This window comes from Nothobranchius furzeri, chromosome 1, assembly GCF_043380555.1.
Source record: "Nothobranchius furzeri strain GRZ-AD chromosome 1, NfurGRZ-RIMD1, whole genome shotgun sequence".
In the NCBI taxonomy this organism is placed as follows: Eukaryota; Metazoa; Chordata; class Actinopteri; order Cyprinodontiformes; family Nothobranchiidae; genus Nothobranchius; species Nothobranchius furzeri.
The window spans coordinates 32147529-32159921 of record NC_091741.1 but is presented as its reverse complement, the minus strand read 5'-3'; the positions used below and the strand labels follow the sequence as shown (position 1 = coordinate 32159921).

The 12393-nt window shown below is 44.7% G+C and overlaps 1 protein-coding gene across 3 annotated transcripts in view; it reads left to right on the top strand.

The window, feature by feature from the left end:
- Window positions 1-12393, top strand: part of mical3b (microtubule associated monooxygenase, calponin and LIM domain containing 3b) — a 135080-nt gene that overhangs the window by 71886 nt on the left and 50801 nt on the right. For all 3 annotated transcript variants that reach the window (XM_070554044.1, XM_070554066.1, XM_070554091.1), the window contains exons 16-17: window positions 677-817; window positions 1079-1153. In XM_070554044.1, the coding sequence (XP_070410145.1) occupies window positions 677-817; window positions 1079-1153 (216 nt within the window). The remainder of the gene's footprint in view (window positions 1-676; window positions 818-1078; window positions 1154-12393) is intronic.

The window sequence follows — 12393 nt, the reverse complement described above, 5'->3', positions numbered from 1 at the left end:
TTCGGAGCTCAGACAGAAAAAGGTCGTTCACCACGGGTTTTGCAGCGTTGACGGGGAATCTGTAGTAGGTGTAGGTCACCTGAACGGAGAGTCCTGCTCGGCATGTATGGAGTGAGTAACTCGGATATGTAGGGTGGTGCTAAGCCATTCAGCGCCTTAAAAACAAACAATAACATTTTAAAACGTATGCGGTAATGCACAGGAAGCCAGTGAAGTCTTGCCAAAATTGGAGTGATGTGCTGCCGACAGCCAGTATTAGTCAGAAATCTTGCTGTTGCATTCTGTATCAGCTGAAGGTGAGATCATGCAGCTTTTGAAATGCCAAACAGAATTGAATTGGAGTAGTCCAACCTTGAGGTGATGAAAGCGTGAATAGTTGTCTTGAGGTGGCGCTCCACCCCTCTCTTCACCCGAGTGTCCAAGATATGCTGCTGCAGATCAGATGAAACAACAAAGTTGATCAATGAACTTTGGCTTAAGGTGTCCTGGTGCCAAGAGCACATATGAACACCTTTATGCTTGCAATGGGATTATTTTTAATGCTGTCTACTATGCACCTACTATGTGAGTTTCAGAGCCCTCCATGATTTCTAAGTGGGAGAACTATCAAATCCACAGTGTTCAAATACTCCTCACTGTTGGATCTTCTCTCTTGTCGTCCTGTTATGACTTCCAGTCATGTGATGGTGATGCTGAGAAGGTGCTTGTGGGTGGGGCTAGCCAGTCCAGAGTTCGCCTGATGGCCAGTCAGCTGCAGGCAAAGCTGGAGACACACTCAGTGGCTTCTACCTCTTCAGTTTCCGAGCTACGCCAACAGGTAAGATTTAGTATTCTTCAAATGTTTACAAATTGTTTTTTATTATATGTCTCAACCTGAAACAGGGGGGCAAAGGTCAATTTTCTGTTGATTTGTTTTCTCATTATAACCAGCAGCTATTAAATAACAGTTGTGAATTTCCTTGTATGTACTGCTGTAGCAAGTAAAATTCCCCACTTTGGGATTAATAAAGTCTGCTCTATTCTGTTCTACTCTATTTTAATACTCATCAGTTAAAATATAAATTCTTGTTTAAACCAGCAGGGAGAGCTGCCATCCAACCTTCCTCCCAGTCGGGAAGCTACACCTTCTGTTCAGGCATCATCATGGAGACCGGTAAAGACCAGTTAAAATCAGTAAAGACCAGTTAAAACCAGTAAAGACTACTACAGAACAGTAAAGGTCAGTTAAAACCAGTAAAGGCCAATTAAAATCAGTAAAGACCAGTTCAAACTAGTAAAGACCAGTTCAAACCAGTAAAGACCACTACAGAACAGTAAAGGTCAGTTAAAACCAGTAAAGGCCAATTAAAATCAGTAAAGACCAGTTCAAACTAGTAAAGACCAGTTCAAACCAGTAAAGACCAATTAAAACTAGTAAAGACCAGTTAAAACCAGTAAAGACCACTACAGAACAGTAAAGGTCAGTTAAAACCAGTAAAGACCAGTTAAAACCAGTAAAGACCAATTAAAACTAGTAAAGATTAGTTAAAACCAGTAAAGACCACTACAGAACAGTAAAGGTCAGTTAAAACCAGTAAAGACCAGTTAAAACCAGTAAAGACCAGTTAAAACTAGTAAAGACCAGTTAAAACTAGTAAAGACCAGTTAAAACCAGTAAAGACCAATTAAAACTAGTAAAGACCAGTTAAAACCAGTAAAGACCACTACAGAACAGTAAAGGTCAGTTAAAACCAGTAAAGACCAGTTAAAATCAGTAAAGACCAGTTAAAACTAGTAAAGACCACTACAGAACAGTAAAGGTCAGTTAAAACTAGTAGTAAAGACCAGTTAAAACCAGTAAAGACCACTACAGAACAGTAAAGACCAGTTAAAATCAGTAAAGACCACTAAGAGATATGGAAGTGAAATCACAGAATGAGGGAGGTGCTGGTGGTCCATCAGGACAGCCAGATCCTGGTTGCACAAGACCATCCCTAATGTCGCGGACTTTGTGAAGAAAGAAGGTCTGGAGCTCAGCACACAACGACACAGAGGGATCAACACTACCAGGTTCAGTTATCGACAAGATGGAGTTGACAGTGCTATAAAGTTTATGCTGATCACCCTGGTGCTGAGAGATTATGCATGCAAAGTATTTGTTCCTGGCAGATCTAACACTTCTCTGATACGGGTCAAGGGCATCCATCAGAAGCTGCTGTGAGATTAGTAGCTTGTCCTTTTTCCACCTTCTTTCCAGCGCCCTACAGCGCCGCCTGAGGCTGCGTGTTTCCTCGTTCAGCCAAGGATCAGAGGTGGTTTTCTTCCGTTTAAGTTTAAGGGGAGCCACTGAGTCCAGGGCAACAGAACAAGTCAAATTAAAAGAATTTAAAAGCCCATCCACATCCGTGGTGATCCCAGATGAGGAAGGATTGGATAATTCAACCTCCAGGATGGACAGTAGTGAGGCAGTCGTGGAGGGAGAGATGTGCCTTGAGTCGCGAGAAGCCTGCCTTCTCACCAAAGGCAACATGGCGGAGATGTTAAAAACAACTGAGAAATGATCTGAGAAACTGACAGGATGAACAACCAAGTCCTGCACCTTCAGTCCAAATGATAAAACTAAATCCAGTGTGTGAGAGTGATCATGAGTAGGAACATTGACCAGTTGCTGGAGGCCAAATGAACCCAGAACATCTGAGAAATCTCTCACCAGAGGATTCGACGGACAACAAACGTGAATATTAAAATCACCAAGGATGACACCTTGGTCGTACCTGGGGAGATATTCAGCTAAAAGGTCAGAAATGTCCGTAATAAAAGCAGAGTTATATTTTGGTGGTCGGTAACACAGAATAAAAAGAATTGGAGGGGAGAGACTGAGTTCAAAAACAGAGACCTCGAAGCTGGTGGGGTGGGGGGGGGGGGGGTGATGAGCCCGGGAGGAGCTTGAGGGGGAGGGAGGATGACGACATAGTCAATAGGCCCCCACCTCGACCCGACAGTCTGGGCTCATTCACAACAGAACAATTTGACGGACAAAGTTCAGCAAGTGCCGCTGACTCACCCGGTGGGACCCACGCCTCCGTCATGCAGAACAAAGTTAATCCATTATCGATAAAAAATCCTTTAAAAGCACTTTTTATTCCCCAGTGAATGAACATTTAGTAGAGCCATCCTGAGGGAAGACGAGGACGTTGAGGACAAACACGGGCGAGGACGCTCTTCGCCGGACCTCACAGGATAGGTTAGATTCCTCCAGTTCACCCCGCCAATACGACGCCTCCGTTTGGACCCCCAGCTGACAGGATCGCTGTCATGCCTGTGGAGAATCTGGATGTTGTGTTCCGATGAATCATCAGGGAACCAGACCCTAACCCCAGAAGAAATGTTGCCACTGGACTGGCACATCCAGGAAGCTCGGAGCTGGGCATGAGCGCCACTATGCCTGCCGCGCCGCCTGCCGCGTCGTGGCCGCTTCCACCGCGGCCCCACCAGGCCGCAGGCGGAGGAGAGGAGGAAGGGCGGAACTCCGTCAAACAGGCTCCCAAACGATTGCTTGAATGAAGCATAGTGAAGTTGGAGAGGCTCAAACCTCTGCCGGAGATCCAGAAGAGTAGCTCGGTCGTAGGTGAGGGTGGGACATGAATCAGCCACCGGGAGACTCAAAAACAGTGACAAAAGCACAAACGGTGAACCAGACGGCAAGCCACAACAGACGGCGCCATCTTGTTACTCGAAGACACCGCGTTATACATCCGTTCGTTTGTACTTTTTTTAACGTGAAACATTGAATATGAGGCCAGAGGTGATTGCAGGTTTTGGCATTGATCACGGTGGCTTCGTGCGTTTCTTCTTCCCTTGTGTGTTGTTTTAAAAAGCCCTAATAAGTGCTCCCCCACTGCAACGTTTATATCTGGTGGTCATGCGACTGTGTGGCAACATCAGAGTGCTGAAAAAGCAACAGGTAGATCCACTCGTGAAATGATCTGCTGTTTTTTATTGTGTGAATTTCATTTTACTGTGTAAAATTTTTGTAAGTAACAAATCAAATTTTGCAAATACAGTGGAGTAAGAGTATACTCAAGTAAAAGTGAAAAATACGATGTAGAAACAATACTTCTGGAGTAGATTTTTTTTAAAACTTAAAGTACCGTATTTTCACGACCATAGGGCACACCGTGTTATAGGGCGCAGCTTCAGTTACGGGTGTCTTTTTGGTATTTAACACAAACAAAAGGCGCACCTGGTTACAGGGCGCGGGCGCCGTTACGGTAAAACGTACCGGTAAAACATCTGTGCGGGCTCGGGACTCGGAACATATCAGTGCAAACCAGACATTGTGAAAACTATAAACAGCCATAAGCATGTTTCACTTTACTGGTCTAGTCCTGGTTCAGACCTGGTTTAGAGCGCACGTGCACTTCCTCATTGCGTGCACTGATGGCTCGTGCTCTTCTAATGGGCTCGACACATGGGAGGCAACTTCGCCTCTCCTCATTTTGCTTGAGACATGCGCGACAAAGCGATAATTGCGGGTCTCCCTCCTACTAAAGCCAGGCGTACACCGGGAGTGCTGCAGGAGGACACACAGGGGTTTATGGGGGTTGGATGAGGAAAACGAAATAAAGAAAGTAAATCTGTGTTTTGTGATCAGTTTAATTTGACATGAACACGACAAACACGCTTTCTTTATTTGACAGTCTTTGTGAGTAAAAAAACGTGTAGAAATAAAAACGAACAGCGTGTGTTATTAGGGAAATAGCGGGCGAGCGGTGTTGATGCAGGATTGCGCATGCGCCGTGAGCGGCTTTGGTACTTTTTGGGTTGCAGCTGCTTGCAGCGCCGCTTCATGCGCTGTGTTGAAGTTCAGAATGTGTTTACCGGTAGTTGTTGGATTTAACCACATAAACTTTCCGCATGAACTAAATCATATGTGTGTTATTAACAGGCCTAAGAAAATAGTGAGATTTGAATCGTGTTTTATTAACCCTCTGGGGTCCACGGACGCGTATCCGCGTCTGTAGATCAGGTCTGATTTGGGACGCTGTAGCAGCAAGACTCCGCCTCCCTGAGTTTCAGTTTCAATCCAGCTTTAAAAAGGAGATTATAAACTACACCCCAGTTTTTAAATGTTGTTAATAGGCAACGTAAAAGCGGAGTTATACTAAACTAAAAAATGACCTATTTTTAGACAATCTGATAACTTGTCAAAACAGCAGTTTAGTAATCCGTGAGAGGGAACGTGCTTGTGAACATAAAAAACCCACAAAAACATGAGATCCTTTTGCTGTTGCTGGAAGTCTCACATATTCAGCTGATAAAAACTATCATCATGTAGCTGAGAGAGAGAGGAAGGCTGCACGAGTAACGAGATGTGCGCCAAAGGGAGCCGCTTTGCGGGGAAAGGAGTGGCGCGAACGGAGTAACAACAAACAGTTAGACAGATGTTGACGGTAAACTTCGTATTTTGGAGCAATCCGGACAGATATATGGTCTCTGCAGTTTAGTAGGCTTTTATTAGGCTGATGAGAAGGATAAATGTCCACCAGGCGGTTCAGATAGTACGGCTGTTTTGGAACTGGAAGCAGAGGAAGTGGGCGGAGACTCACAGCCGGAGTCTGAGACAAACAGAGAGGATGTTGATGGCGATGTGGCAGATCCACAGGTCTGTCTTCGCTCACGTCCGCACGTTCACGCCACGCCCCTTGTCTTCTACTACGTTCGCCTCTCACAACAACACAATAGGCGCACAGCACCATAGGGCACGGCGTACATTTTGGAGAAAATGTAAGATTTTTAGGTGCGCCTTATGGTCATGAAAATACAGTAAATGTAAAGTAGTAAATATAATGTCTTACTACCCAGCATCAGTGCTGTGATACTCTCTAAAACCAGACTGAAACTCCTCAAACAGAGCATTAGTGTTTAAATGCTCACATACTTGGATGGCCACTATTTTCTCCAGGACTTTGGATAAAAATGGAAGGTTAGATATTGGTCTATAATTCATTGGGTCATCTGGATCCAGAGAAGGCTTCTTAAGTGAAGGTTTGATTACAGCAACCTTAAAATCCTGTGGTACATACCCATTTACTAAGGATAGATTGATTATATCTAGAATGGGGGCAGTAACCAAAGGAAATGCATCTTTAAATAATTTGGTTGGGATTGGATCCAAAATGCAAGTTGAAGGTTTAGATCAGGGGTGGGGAACCTTTCTCTTATAAAGGGCCATTAAATTTTTAATAGTTCTCTGAGGGCCATGCTATAATAAACACAAGTGATGCAATCGAAAGAACAATATAAAGTCTATAACTACTGTGTTCTAAGCCTTTCTTTGGAGAGGCGTTTGATGTCAGCGGTAGGGTTGAAGATGCTATTCGAAGCTGGTTTTCCAATTTTGGGTCAGTCAGTCTTGTGCAGAAGCGACTCTTTGCAAGTGTCAGTTTTGAGAAGAACTGTTCACATTTGTATGTTGTCCCAAATAGAGATGCAAACTTCAGGACATGTCTCCTCAGGTTGGGAAAATCCTCTGCACAGATGTACAGTTTGTAAAAGTCCAGCAGAGAGAGGTGGTTGTACTTAGCTTTGAGCTCAGTGTTATTTTGCAGTTCAATTATTTCCATTTGAAGGTTTTCTGGCACATCAGGTGGTTGCACATTAAATGGTGTAGCAAAGATGTTTAGTTCCTTTTGAATACTTTTCACATCTTGACACCTGTTGTCAGATGCCTGGATGAGTTTTGCACACCCAACAGCATATTCAGTTGTAACATCAGGTTTTTGCTCTTGCAGGGTTGGAAAGTGCACCGTTTCCCTTTTCCAGTGGTCCTTGCCAGAGCTTTAACTTCATTTCAAATGAAGTGACATTTGAAAGCAGGGAGCTGATGAGCTGACTCAAGCTCGCAGAGGAGCTCTTTGAACTGGCGGTTGTTCAGCCCTCTGCTTATGTGTCGTGATTCGAGCTCAGGCCGCTAACGCGTCCACCCCTCGACCATCCGATGAATTTGTGTCTGTTCAGCCTGTCTTTTCTGACAACGACCTTAACAGTCTTCAGTCCCAGGACCCTGCTATCAGCAGGATGATCCTGTACCCTTCTGATCCGACAGCTCATCTGCCTTCTTCTGTTGAGCTTGACGCTGTTCCTGACCTCTGTGCTCTCTTTCGTGTTCATGTCATGCTGAGAATGGTTGAAGGGTTGCTGATGCATGTTCTTGTGGTGCCGCGGTCTCTGTGGGGGGTATGATCACGCAAGCTCATGACTCTCCTTCCACCGGACACAAAGGTGGCAAGACAATGTTCCTTCTTCCATCTCAGGAACGTTGCTAAGCTGAGTCCCATTCTGTCTCGCTCTGAACTTGAGACAGTTCTCCACACCTTCATCTCCTCACGCTTAGACTACTGTAACTCTCTTTTCACGTGTCTGAGCAGAACCTCCCTGAACCGTCTACAGGTGGTTCAGAACGCCTGTGCTCGGCTTCTGACCAAGTCCTCCAAACACACCCACATCACCCCGCTTCTCCTCCAGCTTCACTGGCTGCCAGTCAACTCCAGGGTTCATTTCAAGATCCTGGTTCTGGTCTATAGGGCCTTACATGGACAAGCACCATCTTACATTGGTGATCTTCTTAGTCCCTACACCCCCAGCAGGTCCCTGAGGTCCAGTGACCAAAGCCTACTGGTTGTGCAGCACCAGGCTAAAGGTCAAAGGTGACAGATCATCTGCTGCTGTGGCCCCCAGACTCTGGACCTCTCTCCCCTGAGCCTGAGATCAGTGGACTCAGTGGTCTCCTTTAAAAAGCAGCTGAAGACTCACTTGTTCAAGCTGGCTTTTGTATGACCTTCTTCACCTCTCTCTCTTTATTCTGCTCTCCCCACCTATTCCACCTTCCTCAGGATCCACTGGTTTCCCTCTTTCCTGTTCACTCTCTCTCTTTCTTTACATTTTTAGATTTCAGATTCAGATTCAGATTTATTGGCCAAGTAAAATTACATTTACAAGGAATTTGTCTTCGGTAGATGTTCGCTCTCTAAAACATACAACAACCACAATAAATGAGAATAAAAATACCTAAAAACACATAAGAACATGTATACCCACACACATGTTCATTTACACACACACACACATATATACATATATGCATACACGCACACACACACACATCCATAAGCATACTGATTAAGTATTAAAAACTATAGTAAAAGGATGGTAACAGAATCTACAGATTCAGGAGAGAAATGGCTGAAGGAAAGAAACTGTTCTTGTGTCTGGTGGTTTTTGTGTACAGTGATCTATCGCGTCTGCCAGATGGGAGGAGATGGAAGAGAGTAGATGCAGGATGTGTGGCATCTTGGACAATATTCACTGTCTTTTTCCTGGTCCTGCTGATGTACAGTTCCTGGACAGAGGGCAGTTGGGCACCAATGGTTTTTCCTGCTGTTTTAATAATACGCTGTAGTCTGCATTTGTCCATTTTTGTGGCTGACCCAAACCAGACAGTGATGGATGAGCAAAGTATGGATTCGACTGCAGCAGTGTAGAAGATGATCAGCAGCTCTTGTGGTAGGCCGTACTTCCTTAGTTGCCGTAAGAAATACATCCTCTGCTGAGCCTTTTTGAGGATGGAGTTGATGTTTGTTTCCCACTTCAGATCCCTGGAAATGATAGTTCCCAAGAACTTGAATGAGTCCACCATTGACACTGGGCTGTTGGATATTGTTGGGGGGGGGGGCAGCACTGTGGGAAGCTTCCTAAAATCCACGACCATTTCCACAGTCTTGAGGGTGTTAAGCTCAAGATTGTGCTGACTACACCAGACCACCAGCCTCTCAACTTCTCGCTGATAAGCAGACTCATCACCATCCTGGATGAGCCCTATGACAGTGGTGTCATCTGCAAATTTCAGGATTTTTGTCACACCCCTCCTCCACTCGGGATTTCGTAATCCTTTTAATCACAATTGTCTATTTTTTGCTCATTTAAATATATTTTTAGCCATTTTCTTCTTTATCCTTAAGAGAGCAAAAGCGGTAAGGCCAAGATTCACACTTGAGAATCAGGACCCCCTACACACTCACACCCCTGGATGGGAACGGCAGTTGAGGGGGACAAGGGTAGAAATTGAGACAGGGCCCTTAGTCTAGACCTCTTGGTTGCTATGGTAAGCTGTGAAATGCCACCGATCAGCCAGCTTATTTATATTTATGAACTCATTAATAAACACCTGAGCTCATTTCTAGGACAGGTGTTGTTTATAAAGCAGGAACTTTTGCAGTTGCGAGTCAGCTGACCTTTAGAGATCAGGTATCTTGTTTGTGTTGGTAATTGTTATTGCTGAGCTTAAGTAGTGTTTTAGTAGTGCCTCTGTCAGTGCACCCCAGGGCAGCTGTGGCTACTTTTTTTTTCTTCTTCCGGCTCTTGGAGGGTGCAGACGCTTTTTTCCTCCTCTCCTCCATATCTTATCCTCCAGGCCCTTTGTCTGTCTCTGGGTGATGGGTGCACGGCTGCTTCTGCATTTTTTCTGGAAACTGGAAACTGAAATTCACTAAAATGGATCTCGTCAGTTGGTCTCTCAACGCGACTGATAAAATCTTTTCAACGATGAGAACGGGAGAAGGGGCTCCCGGATGCCCCTCCGGGACAGACCCAGTTGGACACATCATGGACTCCTGGAAACAGTGGAACTTGATTTGTTTATCTCAGCTGACTGTGGAGGACTCTGAAGACGTGTGGATATCCGTGGTGTTGGTGTCGGGTTTCCCGCTGATCAGCCTTGGAGGCTACCTGGCTTACCAGAAAATTATCGAGCTGTTGAGGAATGTTGGCCTGATCCTGGAGCTCAGAGATGGATTGCACCGCGCTGTGAATTCACAGACCCACATAATTGTCGAGATGAATCGTAAGCTTGGAACTTTGGCCAAGATTCATTCATTGGCACAGAAGATGGATGCCATCAAGGAGAGAGTGGACGAATCAGCACGGATTGGGATAGATTAACGTCCATTATTGGGATTCTGAGAGGTTGAGGACCAGCAGACTGTAAGACAGAGAGGAAATTATCTCTGTCTGGCCCCAAAACAATTTCTAATCGGAATCTCGTGTCCTTGAGCCTGCAAGGCTCCAACGAGAACTCCCCCCTCAGAAGATATGTGGAATGTGTCGTCGCTATGGCAACTCAACTCTGTCTCCTTTCCCAGCCTGGACGGGACTGCGGGAAGGCCGCTGAAACATTCCAGGGTCACTGCAACCCTCAATGCTCCTCCCCCTATCCACACTGAGGTGACATGTGCTGCTTATCGTGGCTGCAGGAACTGAAGTGTGGATAGTCCCAACCCACCACCCCACCTAGTGGACACTTATGTTGTGTTGTCTGAAGTCTGTTGCATTTCTGTCTGAGGTGTTTTTTTCAGAGCAAAGCTGCCCTCCTGGTGGAGGGTAACTCTGAAGTAGAGGTGTGAATCTTCACTTGTTTTTCGATTCGATTACGATTACGATTATTGGGTCAACGATTCAATTCGATTTGATATCCCGATGCATCACGATGCATCACGATTATTTCATATTGATTTGTTTTCATCGATAAATAGAAGATGTCAGATAACTGCTTTTTATTTTTTTTATCTAAAACGTAATTGACACAACCTGCCATCCCTGAAAATCTCTCCATCCACAACAGGTTAGGACAAAATATTTTAAACATTTAAGAAGATTTAACAAAGTAAAACATCTGTTTCCTGGTTCAGCATCACGCCTCAGGCTGAGAAAAACACGCTTTACAAAATCTCACAAAATCTAAAAAAGTACTGAAAACCTACAGGACACATCATGTAATAATAAAATACATAATGTGTTCATATACGAGTGTTTAATGTCTCTGAGCAGCTCTAGAGTCAGATATTTATGCCACAGTTGAAGGGTGTCAGAAATAACACCAAATGAAATGTTTGACATAATTTCATTTGAACGCAGTGGTTCGTTTCTGAAATGTTGGAGAATGAATCAAGTTCTGTTTGATGCAGAAAATAATAAAACACAAAACAAATTCCACACTTCCAATAATATTTAAGATGTGTGTTTTATTCTTTCTGATAATAACACCAGCAGAAGGCTGTAGGCTGGATTAGGATTAAATTACCCAGCTGATGGATCTCCTTCACTAACCAGCTAACTACCAACCTTTCCACTAACCTGTCCTGTGTGACCCTCACCATGTGACCCTCATGTCCATGCTGTCTCTGGAGGAGCAGATAGGAGACAAGACCTCCTGTAACCCTAAAATGAACCAAAGCTTCCTCCCAGTTTCTCTTTAAGCTGAATTTAACATCAGTTTATCATCATGGAACAAAATAATAAAGTGGAACAAGAACTTCTATCTTCTATTTCTCTCTCCTTTTAACTTCTCCATGTCCCTAAATAAAAGAGACAGGCGATCACGCTGCAGCCGCTGTCACTGACCCCGCCCCCTCCCCAAGACCGGCTCTCCCTACATTACAACAAGCAGTCTGACTGAGCGCTTCCAGGAGAAATAATAATGAAATTATGAAAATAATAACGTGTGTTTGGAGGAGCGTCCTCCGATCGTCTCTCTGAGCAGACAGTGTCTCTCTCTCTCTCTCTCTGTCGCTGATCGAGCGAGCGGAGCGGGCTGCACGACAACCGCTCAATTAACATAATTCACAGCCCAAATCCAACAGAACCGGTCGGGCTGATTCGGTTCCAGTTTGGTCTCGGGTGACAACTCTAGCGCTCAGCCCTGCAGTACCACATTAAGGCGGAGGTAAATGTGGAGGACGCTCACTCTGACAGACTTGGATCTGCGCTGGTGCCGCCATTAAAAAAACAAAACTACATTCCACTATAATCGATGATGGCGTACTCTTCTACGATGCAGAATCGTTTATGTCCGCATCCCCATGCATCGATTATTAGATTATTTTCCTCAGCTCTACTCTGAAGTGCCTTTTTTCCCTCCACCTGAACCAATCCTCATGTAACCCTCTTATCTCTATTAAGGTAGCGCGACTCAGGGTTGCGAATGACCACAGTCACCAATTCTTGTCACGTGTCTTGCCCATGTATGTCTGATCTCTGAACTGTGTGTACTGAAACTCTTAATTTCCCTCTGGGATTAATAAAGTATCTTTGATTTGATTTGATCGGAGCTCATCCCCATCGGTGTATGAATGTGTGTGTGAATGGGTGAATGATACACTGTAGTGTAAAGCACTTTGGAGTCCTTACTCTGAGAGGCGCTATACAAGTGCGGCTCATTTATCATTTATAACTGAGGCCCGCTGTAGAGTCCAGTAGTGAGCTCAGATATTTATTATTATTATTAATCTGATCATATGTTGTTTACCTTGATGGAAAACAAAAGTCTGGTAGGATCTGAAGCAGGGGGACCAGATGGTT